General features: G+C 41.0%; 2 protein-coding genes and 1 long non-coding RNA gene across 3 annotated transcripts; 1 reads left to right on the top strand and 2 right to left on the bottom strand.

Annotated features, from left to right (window-relative positions):
- Positions 1-115: 115 nt before the first annotated feature.
- Positions 116-14,417, bottom strand: cpda (carboxypeptidase D, a). The gene is made up of 21 exons (XM_058080308.2): positions 13,624-14,417; positions 11,775-12,022; positions 9,443-9,585; positions 8,978-9,147; positions 7,990-8,417; positions 7,721-7,912; positions 7,433-7,600; positions 7,191-7,300; positions 6,973-7,075; positions 6,714-6,856; positions 6,467-6,636; positions 6,087-6,389; positions 5,805-6,000; positions 5,398-5,533; positions 5,176-5,322; positions 4,646-4,744; positions 4,454-4,518; positions 3,975-4,106; positions 3,711-3,896; positions 2,186-2,288; positions 116-1,670 (listed from the first exon to the last, which is right to left on the bottom strand). The coding sequence occupies exons 1-21, from the start codon at positions 14,280-14,282 to the stop codon at positions 1,444-1,446; spliced, it is 4,128 nt and encodes a 1,375-aa protein (XP_057936291.2). The 5' UTR covers positions 14,283-14,417; the 3' UTR covers positions 116-1,443.
- Positions 2,558-3,511, top strand: LOC131134740 (uncharacterized). The gene is made up of 3 exons (XR_013628001.1): positions 2,558-2,665; positions 2,759-2,857; positions 2,950-3,511. It is a non-coding gene; the product is annotated as an uncharacterized LOC131134740 (long non-coding RNA).
- A 1,064-nt stretch (positions 14,418-15,481) lies between the features above and the next one.
- Positions 15,482-19,428, bottom strand: cryba1a (crystallin, beta A1a). Its single transcript, XM_058079921.2, has 6 exons — positions 19,330-19,428; positions 17,586-17,652; positions 17,329-17,447; positions 16,259-16,400; positions 15,993-16,135; positions 15,482-15,924 (listed from the first exon to the last, which is right to left on the bottom strand). Exons 2-6 carry the CDS (start codon positions 17,622-17,624, stop codon positions 15,777-15,779), a joined length of 591 nt encoding a protein of 196 aa, XP_057935904.2. The 5' UTR covers positions 17,625-17,652; positions 19,330-19,428; the 3' UTR covers positions 15,482-15,776.
- Positions 19,429-20,943: the final 1,515 nt, after the last annotated feature.

The following is a 20,943-nucleotide window of genomic DNA, read 5'->3' as shown; positions in this document are numbered from 1 at the left end:
TATATTTCTTTATACATATATACTGTATATACACAAACACACCTTGTAAAGGCTATATTAATATGTATTTAATTACCCAATCCATTTTTGTAGACAAGACTCCACAACCACTGCATATTGTGAGAGACGTTTTATTCATGTTCTATGAGGCTGAGTGCACATTGTCACACAGAACAACTGCCTCTGTTCCAATGGCGATTCCGGATTCACCTCAAATTGCATTTGATCATTTACAAGCGACCGACATTTAAATTAGTTTATATAAAAACTTCACACCGACACTGCATGACCGACTTGACCCAAGTTCACACATGCACGCATTCAGACATTGTAAGAAAAATATACAAAATCTCTCTGCACTTTACCAGCTTTACCATTACTAATGACAGCTGCATTTCTTTAGAGAAACTGGAAATTAAGGCAAGGTCTTAGCTTTAAAAAAAAAAAAAACTTTCCAGTTTAATAAAAGATTGTGAGAAACATTTCATTTTGGTTTTAGGCAACCTCCCAATTTCACTAAGTTTTACATGAGAAACTAATTGAACAATATTCAGATGTAATCAAATCACCACCTTGCACTGGACTCTTAAAATGGAAGTTAATGGGGGAAGCATAAAAACAGTGCTTAAAATAGGGAAAAAAATACATTCTTTTAAGTTTATTCATTAAATATTGTATTGTTCCTTGGCCAATGACATGAGGATTTTTTCCCCCTCCCAGTGCAAGTCAGCCAACAAAGTGGTGCACAGCCTGCAGAACCAGCTTAATTCTCACACATTTCAGCTCAACTTTCTTTAGCGTCTCTCCCATTGAGGAAAAACAAACATGAATTATTTATACAGAAAATGTGTAAGATGAGAACCGAGGAGCCTAATTAATTGGTATCACTCTTTTCCTGCCACCTGAGAATAGTATGGATCAAAATCTTGGCAAAAGCATGGCCCAATTGTTCTATTCACTACTTTTGCTGCTCTAGAGAAGCCAAGGCACAAAATTGGACGCACTCTCCAGAGGCGCCGGACGCTTTTATGCAGCAAAGCCACTGTAGAAGAAAAACATTCCACATCTTTGTTGAGCTCATGGAGTATTCACAGGGATTTATAATGAACTGGGAAGTGGGGAAATTGTGTTCTTGTGACTTTGGAACTTGAGTTAACACGGAAAGGGTTTGACTCAGGAAGGACAAGTTGGAGCAATCAAAACTTGCCGAGAGGCGAGGCGGGACGGGACGGACGAGTGGTCACAAAAGATTATGTGACTGATGAGGTCACTATGGGATTACAAGTTGAATTACTGGTGAGTGCTCAGAACACACAGCAAAAGAAATAGCCTTCCCCAGTTTTAGATCAGTCTGAACGAGGAAGATATATAATGCATCGAGTTCAAGTGCACTGGTATTGCTGTCCCTGGCTTATCGTTCCAACAGAAAATCCAAATAAAAGCTCAGATTTTGTTGGCGTACAACGTCTCCTCATCGCTTTCGCTTTCATCCTGAAACTCATGTGCGAGAAGAGACTTCTTAGATCCCATTGACGTGAGGTGGATCTCGTCGTCGTAATCGTCTCGGTGCTGGCGCAAACGGTGGAAGCCATCTTTCTGGTGATTTGACTTGGCAGCGCATACACACCAGATGATGCATGCAGTCACCACCAACGCCGTCATGGAGGCGGCTGCAGAACGGAGAAGTACAAGCAGTTGGGACATGAATGTCAAATCACATTTTTTTTTTTTTAACCAAATGTCCAAAGTATGAAATAGAGCTGTCCGATACTGGCATCAGTTCATAGCGGAATCAGGTTTTCTGATAATATAAAGCACGGGAGTGGTGACGCCAGCAACAAAGCTTGCTAGCCGAAAATGTCTAAAGTCTGGAATTATTGCTAAATTACAACAAGGGGAGTAAAGCATCATCCTTCAATATCACACCTCAGGTAGAATCACTGACTCGCATGGTGGAGCTAAGCTGAATGAGCACAGCTGACAATTTCACAAATTGCATAAATCTAGAGTTTCATACATCGCATTTTTTAATACAGATATTTGTGCCACCTTCTAATTGTAAAGTTAGAATTTTTACTACCCAGTTAAAGAAATTAGACTTAAAATGTGTTTACGACATAAAAAAAGTCGTAGTTTTATCTACACAAGGCACACTCTTCGGTCATTTTCATTGTTGAGGACTTACCTGCACTTGCCACCACAAATTCTCTTGGCAGACCAAAGATGCTATTGTCCATGTCAAACTCAATGATTACAGAGCTGGCAGCTTCATAAGACGACACCACCACCTGCGTAAAAGCAAAAGTGCTCATTCAGGGTGTGAAAACTCTCACATTGAACCATAATTCTCCAACTGTCAACACGCTCTTGTGTCATTGTCCGACAAAATGCCTTCCAATTAAGTCAAAAATTGCGACATGCACAGTACATTCGTGATGCTCTCCTCTCTTAGTTCTGTCAAATAAAACGAAAAACAACAAACAGACTTTGAAAACTTCCGCTCCATTCCTGCCTGCTCCTGCATCAAAGTGCACACCGAGCTCCTTAAAGAGCAAACGCAACCTCATTAACAAGCCTCCCCTGCAGGTGTGACTACTCAATATAATCCGCCGCAGGTTGCCTGGCGGGTCTGAAACAGGATTAGATCACCTGCTCATCAAAAAATGTAAATTCCTCAGCTTTTGAGATATGAATTTTCAGAGTCAGACTTCATCTGCTCTTTGTGGCTAATTCATTTTTCTGTGTCTCATTGGTTTAGACAAATACTATGGTGCAGTGAGGGCTTCCCATTGCAGAGTCTCAGTCTCAATTCAGTGATGCTGTCGGAATACACACTCCAAATGTTGTTTGTAAAACAGTAAGTGCACCTCTTGATCTTAAATTATCTGTATGGATGTCTAACGCATTTACAGTGATCCGTTTAAAAGAGGTATTGTTTTTAACTTCTAGAGATGCTGCATGTGAGATGAGTTCCTATGGCTTAAGGCGCCGTATTAGAGGCCCAAAGAAATATGGAGAAACGACAAAGGAAAGGATTCACATGCTAGCACCAAGTCATTTGGATGTGTTGAGTGAGCAGAAGGAAGTGGACTGTGCAGAGAGGAAGCTGGACGACCGATACATAAGGAACGCTGCAATTGTTCCAGAACTCTACGTGAACTTCTGTGAAAAAGCACAAAGTGACTCAAACAGTGTGTCGGTGCATCAGCCAGATCCAGGACCTTCATTGACAATCCATGGCTTTACAGTTGCAGAGTACCAACAGATGTATCATTCGGTGGTGGATCCGCTGCTGCTGAGTCCTTCCGGGAAGCTAAAAACCTACAGTCTGGAGCTGGGGCGCGCTATTAAGGAGCGTCTGTTTACAGAGCTGGCCTACCCGACAATTCAAATTTCTGAGCAGTCAACAGGAAAAGTGGAAGTGCTGGAGAGATTTTGCTTACTCCGCTCTACACCTTGCATAGATGTGGACTGTAATGGACACTTACCGTAATAAAATCATGCAGTCTTTTGTGTGTCAAATTATTGAAGGCATTTTTGCTTGATTACTTGTTTTACTGCTATGTATATTCAAGCATAGATGCTCCTAGTAGTATTCCAATGACTGGATGTACTTATTAGTGAGTGATTTAGGTGTACCTGATAAACTAATTGGTTCACTTCTTACCCCATCAAGCAGAAAAATACATTTCCATATCTACTGTATATACCTCTTGTCGTTGTTGCTGGTAGCCATCAGCAACTGCTTCAATGTTGTGGTTCCCTGGAGCCAGCAGCGCGTGAAAGTAGCCACCCTCTGCAGTGAACACTCTGGCTCCCCCATTCAGGATGATAATGGCGCCAACAATGGGCTTCCCGCTCTTATCCCTCACCACACCTCGTACCCCTTTATGGACCTAAAGTGAGTAACAAACATGGAGTGCGTATCATCTACACACCGTTTAATGCAATATATAAAAATCAAGTCAGCCTACCTCCACTAACATGCTTAGAAGAGGCTTCTTGTTCTCTGCCCAGAGTGTGGCCAGCTGATCAGCTGGGGGGAACACACAGCAGCCAGTGTATACGGTGATTTCCGGACAGTAGCCAAAGTCCATGCTGAAGTCCTGGAAGGCACATAAAAGAGCGTGAATCCAACATTTATTATTGGCTCACAGTCGCCAGGTTTATTTTCATCCTGAGCCACATCAGCAACGCCCATTCGTCCATTTTCTATACCACTATTTTATTGCCACCATAGGTAATAACTAAAAACCGACCTCTAGTGGCTTGATGCAATAATTGCACAAATCACTGCAGGGTATGTAGACAAGACAACATGGAAAAAAATCAGTTTTAAAGCTACCATGGGCTACATAAAATGACAGTCTAAGTTTTATGCCATTTTACTAAACATTTATGTGTAAATAAACATTTAAATAAAGAAAAAAAATGTCCAGATGGAGGCTATTACCTTCATGCTGCCCATGTGGCTCTGTCTCTCCGCTGCTCTCATCACTCCATCGGGAATGTTGCTTGCTGAGAGACGATAAATTCTCAGTTATTGTTATTATAGAGTGCCACCTCACAAAACGTTTGCCTCATTGTAACGAGTAGACATTTTGCAATTACAGATGAAGATCAAGAGAATATCCAAGGTGCATACTCTGCCCGTTAGTTGAACATCCGGTGTCACCGAGGTGCATCTTGGGATGGTTGTTGGCATAAACACTTGCCAGGTATTTCAGAGTGCCTTCATTCTCCACTGAAAGATGAATACAACACAAGAGAGTCGAGATGAGTACCATCCAGAAATAAACAACTTTCAGGTGGTATCTTTATCAGAGTCTTTCAGACTGGCTGTTACGTAACCTTCTGTTTTTAGCTTGTCAAGTCAATCTGTAGGCTGCGAGGACACGGTGACCCAGTTGCTAATATGACGTAACAAAAAAGGTCTAGAGTTCTGTTTGCGGCATCAGGAAACATCAGTAGAAATGACTATTAATTTGTGTTGAAGTGATAGAAATATTCAATGAATTGAGTTACTGAATCCAATCCAAGATCTGTCTGACAAATTGTCTCATCTATTGACAAATTTCCTCTGTGATGTAGTGAAGTGAACCTATTTTTACGCTCTTGTAAAATCACTAATAATATAGTAAGTCAGTGAATACATAAGCAATAGGATACAGTCACCTGATTGGACAGGCTTGTCGTATGGATAAGTAGCCACAAGGGAGCCTCCATCGAGGGCCACAGACAGAGTGTAACCTTTATCTAATATCATATCCATCATCGTTCTGGTCTCGGGCTGAGGCTCCACCACACGCTGCGATGCATTGCCTAGAAGTAGAGGCACTATAATACAAGTTTGTGTATCTCACATGTGTTACATTCAAACAAAACTGTACAACTGACCAAAGAAATCGGTGTCCAGGTCCTTGCCGTGAGCATTGGTGAAACCCTGGGTGGAGGTGCACTGTTTCTCCACTGCTTGTTCTCGTCCATCGGGGTTGATTGACGGCACAATCACAATTCTTGTCTCGTTGATGAGCTGATGGAGGAAAATGGAGAGACTATTTCCCAAAGGCACTACTTGTTTTATTTTTCCGTCAAGACGAGATTTTTAAGATTCATTCATTCATTTGTTTTCTACCGCTTTTCCTCACAAGGGTCGCGGGGTGTGCTGGAGCCTATCCCAGCTGTCTTCGGGCGAGAGGCGGGGTACACCCTGGACTGGTCGCCAGCCAATCACAGGGCACATATAGACAAACAACCATTCACACTCACATTCATAATAAATAAATAATAAGAAATAGTCCTACCCTTGTAATGGCTGGGTTCTTGCCATAGTTGATACATAAGAAGGCAGCAAACTCAAGCAAAAGCTCGGTGCCCACTGGGGCGTTACCATGGATCCCTGCCACAAAGCGGACTTTGGGCTCAGAGGGTTCAGCCTCTCCTGGGTTGTTGGAGATTTCCAGAGCCCAAATAGTTCTAAACTCAACACTTCGGCCCAAACTAAAAGAAAAATAAGGCAGATTACTTTTAGCATCTGTATGAACTAAAAGTTCCCAGTAGCATAAAATGGCTTGAACGCCACAAACCTGTGTAAGAACGTAATTTTGGGAAAGTTGAGTGTAAGACCTCGGAGGAACGCCGACAGCTCCTTGTACCCTCGGAATCTGAAGCTGTTCTCAGTGTCTGTGCTCCTGACCAACTGTTCTAAGCCCTGACCAAGAGAGAGGTCCTTGATTAAGTTCTCAAACTCCTCCTCAGACGGGTTTTGGGTCGGGTTGGTTCCAGACGGCAACTGGTTATTCAGGTCCGAGTGAACCCGTGTCAGTCTGAAGTCAACCACTTCTGCTCCGTTCTTGGACACTGTGGCGTATGTCCTCACGGGTTTGTATCTAAACATAGCAGGGGTGGGGTTAACTTCATGCTTGTGAAGGACTGGCCCTACTTGCCTTTGATATTCAGATCTTACCCATGAGCAAACGCAGTGATGGAATAGGTCCCTGGGACCAGCAGTCTCCAGTAATCACCAGTGAGACCAGTGGTAATGTTGTGGTCTATGTCCTGCACATGAATGGTGGCATTGGGTATCCCCACACCATCTCTTATATCGGAGACCGTACCTTTTATCCCAATGTGAACCTGCAGGAACAAAGAGTAAATTGTGATAACAAGGCAAAAATATATATATATCACAGATTTGATTGTTTGTGTGCTACCTGGTGGATAAACTGAAGCAAAGATTGTCGATTTTGCTCCCAGTAGTTTGGCAGATCCTTGGCCCAGGGGTACTTCACGCATCCCAACTCGATCGTCACCTCAAAGCAGTTGGTGTTTAAGTAGTTCCAGTCCTGCATGCCACCTGGCAAGAAAACAGATTTTAACATGTGTATGCATTACTATCATCAAATGAGTTCTTTACTGTATGATATTGTCACACTTTTATTATTTTAACATGAATTATTTAAATCAACCTACCAGCAACGTTGTACCAGCTGGCACCATTGGTGATGCCTTCCGCAAAGTATTCGTTAGGGTATAGTTTCACACAAGGGTGTCCGCTGTGCATCAGAGGGTTTTCCTGCAAACACATAAAGAAAAATTAACAGAATGCTAAACTAATGGACCCTTCCCTCATCAAATATTCCTTAGGGCCAGGGTGTTTCATTCCATGTACAAGGCTCCAGTTGAGGTACCTGAGAGTAGGTTCGAGCCAACTGCTGAAAAACCTTATCATCAGGAGACTTGCTGTACTTTGTTTTCCCCTCTTTGTCGTCATCGAAGGGATAGTTGACCACCAACGAACCTAAACTCAAATCAAAAACAGACAAATCTAAATACCTGACATAAGCAATTGGACGTAATCTTAAAGAATGGGACTTTGTACATGACAGCTAGAAATAAAAGAATACATTTTGAAAAAATAAATTGTCCGTGCCTCCGTGGAGGTTAGCTGACAGGACGAAAGGGTTGCTTTTCAGCCAGTTCATCACAGCAACCGTCTCTGGCTGCCTGGGATCTTTGATGGTGGCAAACTGGTCTGGGAAGTTGCGATTCAGGTCATAATTGTTGCTGTTGTTGCGCCCTCTGTAGCCTCGAACATCACCTGTGACGAAAAAAAAACCACTTGTGGTGATTTGTATGCATCTGCGAGAAGTAACAACACCATTGCAATCCAAACAATCTAATAACTATGGGCTTAATAAATTATACATTTGCGTCTTACCTTCACTGGCTACCTCGTAGCCGTCAGGGTTCATGGAAGGCATGATGTGAATACGTGTGTTGTTGATCAAATCTGTGACCTCGCGGTCGGTGCCGTAGTTAAGGCATAGGTACTCGATGAGGTTGAGCAATAACTCCCGGCCCACCACTTCATTGCCATGCATGTTGCCCACATATTTAAATTCTGGTTCACCTGGGAGAAGCAAATCAAAATCCAGATAATGCATAAGAGTACATGCTTGTTTATAAATAAACAAAAGCTGTTTTTACCATGTTCATGAATGGTCGGGTTGTCTGAGATGACCATTACATAGAGCTCTCTACCGACCACTGAGCGGCCAATGGAGTAAAGATGAGCAATAGACGGGAACTCGCTGCTGTACTTGCGTAAGAAGAGCTCCATGTCGGCATAGTTATGGTGTCGAAATTCCTGCGGTTGAATGGGCAGCGGTGGAGGTGGTAACACAGAGGAAGTGCTTTGAGTTTCTACTGAAGGCACCACCTGTGACGTTGTGGGTTCAGGGGTGTTAATGAAAGTGGAGGCATCGGAAGAGGCAGTGGTTGATGGCGTGAAGGACGTGGTCAGAGAGATGTTGCTTGCAAGATTTGGCTCGATGGCCAGTGGCTCTAATGTAAAATTCTGCGTGGCGGCTTTTCCTTCTAAGACCTGCACATTGTCGAAGGTCAATGGTGTGTACCTAAACAGAAAATAAAACAATCAACCTTTAAAATCATAGAAAAAAATACATGTATGAATAAAATGAGAAACACATTTTCCTGTTCTCATTACAGTGGAAACTCTACATTTATGGAAGACTCATAAAGAAGGAGGGGCTTTCTTTTGTTTCTTTGTTTTTTTTCCTTTTAATTTTAATTGTGGTAATTGTTTTAATTCTGTAAAGCACTTTGTGTTGCATGTCTTTGCAGGAAAAGTGCTATACAAATAAAGTTGATTTGATTTTGATTTGATTATGCATACCCGTTTCACTTTGTTTGATAAGGTCCTCAAGGTGGGCCAACTCAATGATGAAATTGCAGTGCAGGCTGGGCTCTTTCGTGCTAACCTGCTGCTAGCACTCAGCTAACAATCCACTCTAGCCAGCTGCTTTGTTCAGGTAATGTTATCATTACGCTGTACAAATATCATCAACTTGTTTTATTAGATGCATTGTATCAATCTGATCCTTGTTGTTCTGCATTTGCATTGCATAATAATTCACCAAGTAAGCAATCAACAACATTCTTTGGTTTTCCTCACCCTGCGGCCACAGCGGTAATGTTGTAGGCTCCTGGGAGCAGGAGTCTGTAGTAGTCTCCGTAGTTTCCGGTGGTCAGATTGTGGCGGATGCCTGCCACCACAATACTGACATTGGTGAGGGCCGAACCGCTGACGTTGTCCTTTACATAGCCACGAACGCCAATATGGACCTAGGAACAAACAATCTTATTAAACAGCAATTAATACAGTCTGATCAAAATATACAACATATTTCTGTCTTCATACGTTTAGAAAATTATATCATGCTCAAACTATCCCTGTTTGCTTAAGTATTTCAGAGTGTTTTTGTGTGTGGCGGTGTTGCGCAAATAATGTGTCACACCTCGTAATGAGGTCAGCCCCGCCTCCTTCCCAAGATAAAAGTTGATGTCTTTGCTTGGATTTGCTATGTTAGGAGCCCGTATAGATGCATTGAAGCTGCTCGTGAGCAAATACGATGTGTACCTTTTCCATGTAGGCCAATAGAGACTCTTTGTTTAGTTCCCATTCCTTACGGAGCTCAGTAGCAGGAGGATATTTGCAGCAGCTCAGCTCCATGGTGATCTCCAGACAGTTCTCATAGATGTAGTTGTAGTCCTGCATCCCTCCTGCAATAAACGAAATAATTATTTATTCACCATCTTTTTGTTTTCCTATTAGATTATCCCACTGGAACAAAGCAGGTATCAAGAGTCTCTTGACGCCTGAAGCGTTGTCATGACAGCTCGCTGTGGCTCATAAGAACCTTAAAAATGTCACCTTGTCCAACTAAGCAGGTGGGAAGGGCTATCGAAACCAAGCATCAACTGCGACCTCACCTTGGTGGTTCTTTTAAACATTAATATCACACAGTGCAGAGGGTGCACAAGTGTGCTCTAATGTGTCTTTGTAGTGAAACGCAGTCCAAACAGGGTGGGATTTAGAACCTCGGGGTGAAAAAGGATCATCTGACACAGAGTCACTGTTATTTTTAGAAGAAAAATATAGGACCTGACAATTTAACGGATAAGTCATGCTTCAAAAACCTCTTTAAATTGGCCAATTATTACGTTTCAAGCCCTATGGGCTCATTTTGATGTGCCAGAGCAAGTCGCCAGAGGTTTACCTTCATGTGAGGCAGCCAAGACAACAGGGTGCTATGTAAACCCAGCCAAACCTAAACTATGTCCTAAATGATGATCAAATAACAGTGGACTAACAATGTGGCAATTCAACCATGGTGGCCACCTGACAAAACTTTAATTGTTTGCCGGGTGTGAACAAATGTTTTAAATTGAATGGGGAGAGATTGTAAACAGATTAGGCAAAGTAAACATTCCTCCTGGAGGCTGACAGAGAGCTCTAATCTTAAATATCCCGTCTATGTACCGGATCCAGAGTCAAAAAAAAAGAAGAAAAGAAAACAGTGTGGATGAAATGTGTTTTCTGTGGATTAAAGGTATATTTATAATGATATAGATCAGTGGTTACCAAACTTTTTTTTTTTTGCAGCGCCCCCCTTTTGAAGATGAAATTATTTCCATTTCTGATCCTAGTGTCATGCTGATGATTTTATATATTCATTCATTCATTTTCAACTGCTTATCCTCACAAGGGTCGTGGGGGTTGCTGGAGCCTATCCCAGCTGTCTTCGGGCGAGAGGCGGGGTACACCCTGGACTGGTGGCCAGCCAATCACAGGGCACAGAGACAAACAACCATTCACACTCGCATTCATACCTATGGACAATTTGGAGTCGTCAATTAACCTAGCGGGCGGCACGGTGGTCTAGTGGTTAGCACGCAGACCTCACAGCTAGGAGACCAGGGTTCAATTCCACCCTCGGCCATCTCTGTGTGGAGTTTGCATGTTCTCCCCGTGCATGCGTGGGTTTTCTCAGGTTTCCTCCCACATTCCAAAAACATGCTAATGCTAATTGGCAATACCACCTACCATAGGTATGAATGTGAGTGTGAATGGTTGTTTGTCTATATGTGGCGACCAGTCCAGGGTGTACCGCGCCTCTCGCCCGAAGACACCTGGGATAGGCTCCAGCAACCCCCGCGACCCTCGTGAGGAAAAGCAGTAGAAAATGAATGAATGAATTAACCTAGCATGTTTTTGGAATGTGGGAGGAAATCCCACGCATGCACGGGGAGAACATGCAAACTCCACACAGAGATGGCCGAGGGTGGGACTGAACCCTTGTCTCTTAGCTGTGAGGTCATGATTTTATATATGATATAGATAATATTTAAACTTTAAAAATCATCAAATTTTGTGAATGCTCAATCATGAAAGTACAAGAATTCACTCTACACCAAAGTACCCAGGTTGAAAATTATGCAAGATTCTTCCCTCTGTGCATCATGGCGAGTATATAATGTTATACATTCTTACAGTTCTCCAACTGTAACATAACCCTGCATCACAATCTCCCAATGGAAAAAAAAGAACACTGTGCAGCTCAAGTTTCTTTGCAGTTGATGCAGTGCAAACCATAAAAAATATGATATACAGATTGACAGAATACAGATCCTTCAAATGCGTACTACACACATCCGCAAACACTAGTAAAATAAAACACTGAACCCGAGTGAGCACTCCAAATATTTAATCGAAGAACCCTAAGCTACAGTTCCGTTTGTGTGTTCTGCAGGAAACCAGATCAACCAGTTGGATAGACTTCAGAAATTAATTGTAGCAAATCAAACAATGTGTGTTTTGCCCTGCAGCATGTCACGTAAATACATTAAATCCTGGATTGGTTCAAAAATATACATATCTGCTTCCATTGATGATTTCCCTGGCTTCTTACCTGATACATCGTACCACTGTGCCCCATTAGTGATGCCATCTGTAAAGGTCTCTTCTGGGGAATTGGGACAGTTGGGCTGACCAGTCTTCATCACTGGGTGGTTCCCGGAGTACACCAGGGCCAGGTAGCGGAAAAGGCTGTCATCTGCCGATTGGCTGTAATGACCTTGTTGCTCGTGCGAGGCCGAGTCATCAAAAGGGTAACTGGCAACCACAGTTCCACCATGCAGGTTACCGGACAAAACAAACCTGTAAAGCCATTACAAGGATTATTCATTCATTGACTTTGTACCGTTTATCCTGTTCAGGGTCATAGGTGAACTGTCAGCCGACTTTGGGCCAGAGGTAGGGTTCACAATGGCCTGGTCAGCAAGGCTTAGTTTAATGTTCTTAAAAGGCTGCAGTGGAACCTTTTAGGTTAATGCCCCTGCAGCAATTCGGAATTCAAGTGAAATTTCAAAGAAATCTATAAAACCCCAAAATCCAAAGTCTCGGTTTTTACTGATACACACAAACCTCCAAAAGCTCAGTTTTTAAGGTTTACCTGTAGATAATAGCCCAAAACAAGTCTTCATTTGTGTAACAAAGCACTTATACAATATGTCATGGCCACAGATAGATTGCAATCATTTCACATGAACAATGTTCAATGTCAGAAGTTTTTTTCAAGGGACATTTTAACAGCTAAAGGGAAGACAATATTATTGTATCATTTCAATGTCAATGTGTACCGTGGCTGACCAAGACAAACGCGTAGCAGCATTCAAACCAAAACAGAGGTTTGCCAGGGGACCTAAAGAGGCCCGATTATGCTTTTTCAATTTTTCTGACCAATAGGTATTATTACAATGTTGTACTCTGGTGTGAAACGATACCAGAGCATCAGATAATGAGGTTTACGCATTTGGAAGCAAGCCCTGAAAGAAGTTGAAAAAGCTCGGTTATACCATTCATTCATTTTCTACCACATATCCTTACAAGGTGCACAGGGGTTGCTGGAGCCTATCCCAGCTGTCTCTGGGCAGGGTACACCCTGGACTGGTCGCCAGCCAATCACAGGGTACATATAGACAAACAACCATTCACACTCACATTCATACCTATGGACAATTTGGAGTCGCCAATTAACCTAGCATGTATTTGGAATGTGGGAGGAAACCGGAGTACCCGGAAAAGAAAACCCACACATGCACGGGGAGAACATGCAAACTCCACACAGAGATGGCCGAGGGTGGGATTGAACTCGGGTCTCCTAGCTGTGAGGTCTGCACGCTAAGCACTCGTCCGCCGTGCAGCCTCAGTTTTACCTAGTTTTTCTAACACTGAGTTCTACTGACATCAATGGGCTACAGGTTGCCAGAGTGTGACCAATCACAGTACAGTGGGCGTGTCTGAAGGCAGGCTGTGGGTGGAATAAATTAAACAGGTTCGGGTGGAGAGCAGCAAATCCATGGAAAGGCTGCAGAATCTGGAAGATCTAGAAAGCTTTCTGTGTGGGTTAGCATGTGTAGTCTTTGTAGACCGTTGCATTTGTTTGTGTTTGTTTTTGGGCGACTTCTGATGTTGGAGCTTTTGGACATCGGTGACTAACATTACAGCATTTTTTTTTAATTCTGGGATTATTCAAGGACTTTATTATGATTTCTCATGTGAGGAAAACTGAGGTAGCCACAGTCAAAATGAAATGCAAGACTATTAAGTGGGTTACTGAGTGACAGGAATGTCTCTCTACACTGAAGAACACAGATCTTGAGATCTATTAGTTTATGAATGTCACTTCAACCTCAGAGCTGTAAGACCTCAAAGTGTGGTGACCTGTGGAAATGTGTGTGTGTGTGTGTTACACTCACTTTTTGTCGTGCATCCATCTAATCACAGCCATGACTTCAGGGATGTTGTCCGTGTTTAGCAGTTTTTCACGTTCTCCATCATACTGGTCTGGAAAGCTCCTATTCAGGTCCATATTTTTAGCATTGTTCCTCCCCCCGGTGTGGCCAATGCAGTCTCCCTCCTTGGACGCCTCAAAACCATCAGGATTCATACTGGGCATGATGTATATGTCTGTGGTGTTCACCAGCTCCGTTATACGCGGTTCCTGGTCGTACTGAGTCAGTAAGTATTCCACCAGATAGACCAGAACCTGCCTGGAAACTGTCTCGTCACCGTGCATGTTGCCCACGTACTTGAACCTGGGTTTACCCGGTGAATCTACAAGGGGGTCCCTGGTGATCCGCATTACCCACAGCTCCCTGCCTTGCACGGATTGACCTACGCTCGACAGGTTTGCTATGTGGGAGTATTTCTCGGCTAACGACTGTAAACGACTAGTTAATTCTACATAGTTGTAGTATTTGTTGTAGTTCTCTACCGTTTCTTCCGTCGAGACGCTCCGTGTCCGGTGTAGCCTGGCGTCAGCGTCGCCGAGGTGGAACACAAGACAGACAAAAGAGACGAAAAGTGACACCCGTAAACTCTGCGTAGCAGACTCCCTCTTCCTCCTATGTTCCATGTTTCTATCTCTACAACATTCGGGTATTACAGAGAGAAATGAATGTTAGTTTTGGCTGCGATATAGAAGCTGTGTTTTCGTTGTCAGCTTCTCCGGCCTCCCTGTAGTCCACTTCATGAAGGAGGCGGGGCTTCACATCGAGGAAGCGTTTTTTTTAAGGTGGACCAGACGATTTCATTTTAAATTGACGTCAAATGATTTTACAAACTGTATTTATTACTTTATGTATTGTATTGTATGTATTGTATTGTATTGTATTGTATTTAAGGAGGCTGGCCGAACAAGAAAATTAATGTCAGTTAATTAATTAATTTAACAGTCACATATGTTAAACATTTGTTTGAGTAACTTTTGGGACTCAATAAAATACACTAGCGGTGTCCAAAGTGTGGCCCGGGGGCCATTTGATGCTCTCAGCTCGATTTTTATAATATTTATATAAATTTATATTTATAATAAATTTATAACTTTTATTAATTAATTTATATTTATATTATTTATTATATTTTATTCAACATGAAACATTAGAAAGGGAGATAATATAAATAAAAAGTGAATGGTAAAAATAAAATATTAAAAATACAAAAAATTAATAATCCCATAGTGGGCTCCACATCGTTTAGTTTTATTTCTACAATATGTCGCTAGCGAACAGAATATGTGTGTGTGTCCATATATTTCTATATGTACTGTATGTATATATGTATATAAAGTGTATATTTTAAGGTGTCCAAAACTGGGGCCCTTTGCAGTCTGAACTTTTTTTCTGCTGGTTCTCGACATATTGTAGAAATAACAAATAAAAATTATGTCGTGTGTATGTATGTAAGTATGATGCATGGTTAATACACTCAATACAAAACATTCATATGTGACTTTTACTCATCTGTATACACCATTCATCATTGCACTAAAATTAATATATCTGCAATATGTCTGCAATACATATCTGCTCCTGTGCAATATCATGTGTATATCTTAGATATCTTGTATATATCTTGTTAAACTGTTTTTTTTACAGTTGTTACTATTTCAGTTACTATTGCACTGAAAGGAGAAGCTCTCCAATCTTGTTGTACATCTTGTATAATGACAATAAAGGCCATTCTATTAAAGTTAAAATGTTTGGTTTGCATAATGCAGGTGTAGCTAATGTGTGTGTGGGAATGAACACCGTATTGAAATATACTTAACAAGCATGAACTTATAATCTTTATTTGGAGTTGTCCATTTTCTTGCCCTCATAACTTGACAAACATCTCAAGACACTTTCATTTTCGCTCTCAGTGGGTCACCAGTTTTTCTCCACTGCTGCTCTCTTTCTCTCTCTCACTCCAGTTCCATTCAATCCTGTCTTTTCATTTCCATCTCGCAACACAACAAATCAGTAGTAGACATCTTGGAAGAGAAGCATTGGGGAAGTGCTGGAATGATTATAAAGGAGGGATGAGGAGGAGGAGAAGGAGGAGGAAGACTTTTAAAGAAGAGGAGGTCTCATTGCTGTATGCGACGCAGCGACTGCACCTGAAATGACTGAGCATGGGAACCCCATTCTCTGTAATGTTTGTACTCGCCGCCATGCCGATCGCACTCCATGATGTATTGGTAACCACGATAACCAGGGAACTGGTAGCACACCCACCTGGAAGAAGAAGAAGATGAGGTAACTGGTGTTTGATATGTACCGTAGGCCTTACATCATCAACTTACGCCCCGCTCTGAACGTGCATGGATCCAATCTCATTGGTGCCCCAGCCCATAGCCTGCAGTGACGGGTAGTCGTCGCTTATCTCCCACTGGCGTCCCATGAAGTTCTCTTTCTCATACACCACCATCTTAGAACCCTTGTGGTTCTACACACACATGTATGGCTCATATTAGTAAACATCATAAAAAGGCCTATTTTTAGCGGTTCGCTCATCTCTAATGACAAGTGAGTCAGCTGTTTAATCTTTGAATCAACGGTATAGACTCACAGCAGAGCAGATGGGGCGGAAGGACATCATCCTCTCGGTGTGGTAGGCGTTGCTGCCACTCCATGATTCCCAGTGCGGATATTCGCCTCTCTCTAACACAAATTGCTGTCCACAGAAGCTGGAGTGCTCATATCCTGTCCAACTGCTCTCCACATGAAATGAATAGATATTAGGAGACAAAATTGCATCCAAAGTCAGCTGTGATAGGCTCTAGCTCAGGGGTCTCAAACTCAATTTACTTGGGGGCCACTGGAGCTAGGGTCTGGGCGAGACTTGGCCGCATCAGGTTTTCCAAAAAAAAAAAAAAACCCAGAAAAACGCATTTATTAAAAACAGAAAAATGAATAAACTTTGCTTTGGTTTCGATTTTCTACAAGAAAAGCTCTGATAAAACATTCCATTGTTCTCAAATATCTTACTTTTTATTTTTCTACACAAAATAAGATGAAAAATAAATAAACAAATCAAGAATGAAGAAAATCAATCAATCAGTAATAAATAAATAAATATAATAATAATAATAAAACGGCAAATAATAAAAACTTAAGAAACCACATATAGTTGGTGGGTAGACAAATTATTTTTTCAGATTATAATGAACAAAGCATTATTAGAGCCCTGTAGACATGACAAAACACGACTATCGTCACATTCATACTCTTTTTATTTACAACATATTGCGCAACTGCAGGGTCTTGAGACACATGCTAACTCGCACACTAGAGAGCTAGCGACCTAAACGGTAGCCTTCAAGTTATTTCCTTTAAACTTAAATAGCCAAAAACTTACCACTTCCACACAGATAGGGAGGTTATTTAACCTTTAACATTAATCAAACGTAATAATTTTTTTTGGGTACATGATACCATACAGCATCCATATCAAACTTGCGCGGGCCGCACTAACATTAAACTTTCATATCAAGGCGGGGGCCTCAAACTAGTGTCCTGCGGGCCACATTTGGCCCGCGGGCCGCATGTTTGAGACCCGTGCTCTAGCTCATCTTTGACCCTAATGAGGACAAGCGGTATCAAAAATGGATGCATGGATATTTATTACTCGTGACTTACGCTCCACATTCCACCTTCAGGGAGCGAATGTTGTCCATGCTGGACTCCATAATATTGGGACAGGAGGAGGTAAACTCCACCCGCTTCCCCTGGAAGTTTTCCTGGTCATAAACTGTGATCTAGGAGAGGACATAAATGCATACATGTCGTATGCACATGCATGTGCAGATACACACAACAGTGTAAAAAGTATAAAGGATTTAACACTGGTTAGCTATAAATCATTCATGAATATACTGTAGGTAGGTATGACTTACCTTCCATGGTCCCAGTAGGTTGGGATTATTCAGATCCATGCTATCGAGTCTTGTGGTTGGGATTTAGCTTCAAAACAGAGAAACAAAGGAATATTGTTATGTATGTTCAATAATATTGGTAATGGTAATGGTAATGGTTTTATTTCATTTGAACATGCATCAGATTACAATTGAATGCATCACATAATCAGTTCACAGTTCCACATGTCCAAAAGGAGTAGGAAGAAGCAAAGCTTATTAAATCCTACCCCTCCATCTGGTACTTTTATAATCAGTAACTGTTACATTTGTTCACTTCCTGCTTTCCTAATATATTAAAAAACATTTGTAACTTTGTTTTATTATTTTTTTTGGTCATGTACCAAAGTACAAGATGATATGACCATACAATGACATAATGAGTACCATAGTAACTGTAAATTTAGTGACATATATGTATGTATGTATAGCTTATTAAAGCTTATAGCTTATTAAATCCTACCCCTCTGTTACATTTGTTCACTTCCTGCTTTCCTAATATAATTTTTTTTTAACTTTTTAAAATTCTTATTATTTTTTTGTCACGTACCAAAGTACGAGGTGATATGACCATACAATGACATAATGGGTACCATAGTAACTGTCAATATAGTGATATATATATCTATATATATATAGAGAGATATAGGAAGCTAAATATTATATGTAGCCAAGAAATGTAATTATATACATATAATTAGAGTTAGATTGGGCTCAAGACTTGCATTTTTCTTGTCTACATACAGTATTTAGCTTCCTGTGTAGAAGGGAAGCTTGATCGATCCATTTCAAAGCCGATCACCTCTGACTCGTACTTTTGCAGCCTACAGCTTGTGCCGATCCCCGTTTGCAGCGTAGTGGCTTGTATAGTGGAATTATCCGACTTTAGCACTCATAAATCAATTTTAAAAAATGTATGCTTGATTCATGTCATCGGAATCGCCAGCATAAAACTCTGACTTTGATTGGCAGGACCCTGCTGTGTAGTACTAGTGAACAACGGCGACTGAATCGTCAGAGAGATATCAGTGAATAGTAATGCATACCATTTTATTGGTAACGGCACTGGAACATTTGAAATACTTACTAGAAGTAACTGGAAAGCAATATCAGCATTATTTCAGTACAGCTAATTCAATTGAATCCAATTCAAGAATTGCATCAATATTCAGCCTTTATATACACTACTGCTCAAACGTTTTACAACGCCCCAATTTTTCCAGTTATATAATGAAATTCAAGTCGCTTAAGAATTCTAAAAATACGGCCTGTTTCGAGGACCCCAAAATGGGTAAAAAATATAAAGCTGGAGGTACAGTTGGCTCTGGAGTACTTAGTACCGCCTCTGTCTGTGTAGAAACAGTGTTCGGAACACACTGTGGTACTTTTCCCGTGTTAACATCGGTTAGCAGCATTGTACTAATTAGTAGTAATTTGTTGCTATAAACTTTTGACCGGTAGTGTATGTACTGTGATTGTATATATTATTGCCATTGCACATACTGAAAGGTGATATTTTGGTTCCCTTAAAACACCAGAATGAGTGGCACAATTCTTCATGTTGCGGCTACGTAGCAAGAATTCTTTTTGCCAATGTATGGTGCATGTCTGACCTCACTTATACACGACATGTATGTGACTCAGCAGGAACAACAAAGACCGGACACACAAATGTAAAGCAACAATGCTCTGCTATAGTCTGAATGCACTGACAGGGAGGGCTTACCTGACCAGGCCCCAAAGAAAGACGAGGCGGTCTAGTGTTCACAGTGGGGGGCTCCACAAAAAAACCACGTCCTGACCCCAGAGCAAACAGGTCTATTTATACATGGCGGTGCTGAGAAGTAACGCTGCCTATGGGTCCGGACCACCGTCAGCACATTGCTGCTGCTACCATTGTTGGATGGTGAGCTGCTGGATTTTTATTTGCCACAGTGGACCGAGATGGAGGGCAATATGCCCAGTGCAGATAAGCACATGAGTTGCAAAAGAAAAGCAGCGCAAACACCGCATCGGCCAGAACACGAATCACCACCGTGGTGCATGTTCTTGGTGGTTAAGATGTAAGAACATGTCATTTAAAAACAACATTTACAGGGTCAGGCATAATGATCTGACATCTTTGTAGGTTAAATAAAAGCAAAATAAAGTAAAAAAAACAAAAAAGTGGTTTTATTTCTGATAAGTACATATAATGCCATTCTGTTTCATTATGTTTTAGACATTAAATCAGTTCAGTTCATTAAATCAGACGGTGTTTCGAGCTGGTACGGGATCATGTCTACCAAGATTGAAGTGCAAACGGAACGCTCGTTGTGTTGCAGTTACAGATTGGTTTGTTTTGATAAACGCTACTTTAATGAAAGCGCCATGCTCACCAGTCCAATACATGGAAGCAACTGAAAAAGAAACAAAAAACAATGAAGAAACAAAGCAAAATGGCATTATATGTACTTTTTGAAAATAATAACCCTTTTTTGTGTTTTTACTTTATTTGTCTTTTATTTAACCTACAAATTTTTGCCTGACACTGTATAAAACCTCTCCCATTAAGATCAAATGTTTCTCTAGACTCACAAAAAGCTTAAATGGTATTACAAGAATGCATACTTACTGGATCTGACTGAGTCTATTCCATCTCGGGTCCTTTCACCTCCTCTTTGTCACTTCTGTTTGCACACATGCTCCGTCATGCACATACATACACTATGGCGGACGGTGCATGCCATGCACACAAAGAAAGCCACTTACCTACACACAACCATTTACACAACTGACCTTGTCATATGACTCTGTGTGATGAATCGCTCAAAAACAGGAAAGATTCTATCACTTCACTATAACCTCACTTCAATGTGCAATATATGATGTATTGAACATGTACAAAGTTTGCACCTTCATGGAATTACAGCACTGGTTCTGTTCTTGTGTTGATATAACGAGTTTTAGAATACAATAATTGCTTTCTTCCAATTAACACCCCATTCACATTCGTTTTATTCCCCTGTTATAATTACAGCATCTACAGCAGCTATTTATGACTTTCACCTTTTTTTTAATGGACTCTCAGCACAATTTAAAAAACAATTAAACAAGGAAAAGCAAGAACAAAAATGAAAAAAGCAATAATTTTTACAAGAATAAAGACAAAATATTAGGATAATAAAGTCATAACATCAAGAGAAGAAGTAGCATTAATGTGTAATATTAATTATTTTTTTAAAAAGTACATATTTTAGTCTTTGATGATATATTATTATCATTATAATATTGTTTTTTTAATTAGAATGAGAAATAAACAAAACAAATAATATGCTGCAATTTGTGGATAAATGTGTAT

The sequence above is a fragment of the Doryrhamphus excisus genome, linkage group LG8 (assembly GCF_037039965.1).
Source record: "Doryrhamphus excisus strain RoL-2023G ecotype Guam linkage group LG8, RoL_Dexc_Guam_v1.1, whole genome shotgun sequence".
Lineage (NCBI taxonomy): Eukaryota > Metazoa > Chordata > Actinopteri > Syngnathiformes > Syngnathidae > Doryrhamphus > Doryrhamphus excisus.
This window is presented reverse-complemented; position numbering and strand designations above follow the sequence as displayed.

What these genes read in the sequence shown, in the direction of transcription:
- cpda (XM_058080308.2), bottom strand. Translation starts at nt 14,282, where the DNA reads ATGGAACATAGGAGGAAGAGGGAGTCTGCTACGCAGAGTTTACGGGTG. An exon ending in TGGCTCGAACCTACTCTCAG is followed by an intron (nt 7,076 to 7,190) that starts GTACCTCAACTG and finishes ATGTGTTTGCAG; the next exon opens with GAAAACCCTCTGATGCACAG. An exon ending in AGAACCCAGCCATTACAAGG is followed by an intron (nt 5,534 to 5,804) that starts GTAGGACTATTT and finishes TTCCTCCATCAG; the next exon opens with CTCATCAACGAGACAAGAAT.
- cryba1a (XM_058079921.2), bottom strand. Translation starts at nt 17,624, where the DNA reads ATGGATCTGAATAATCCCAACCTACTGGGACCATGGAAG. An exon ending in ACCTACTGGGACCATGGAAG is followed by an intron (nt 17,448 to 17,585) that starts GTAAGTCATACC and finishes GTCCTCTCCTAG; the next exon opens with ATCACAGTTTATGACCAGGA. An exon ending in ATGCACGTTCAGAGCGGGGC is followed by an intron (nt 15,925 to 15,992) that starts GTAAGTTGATGA and finishes TTCTTCTTCCAG; the next exon opens with GTGGGTGTGCTACCAGTTCC.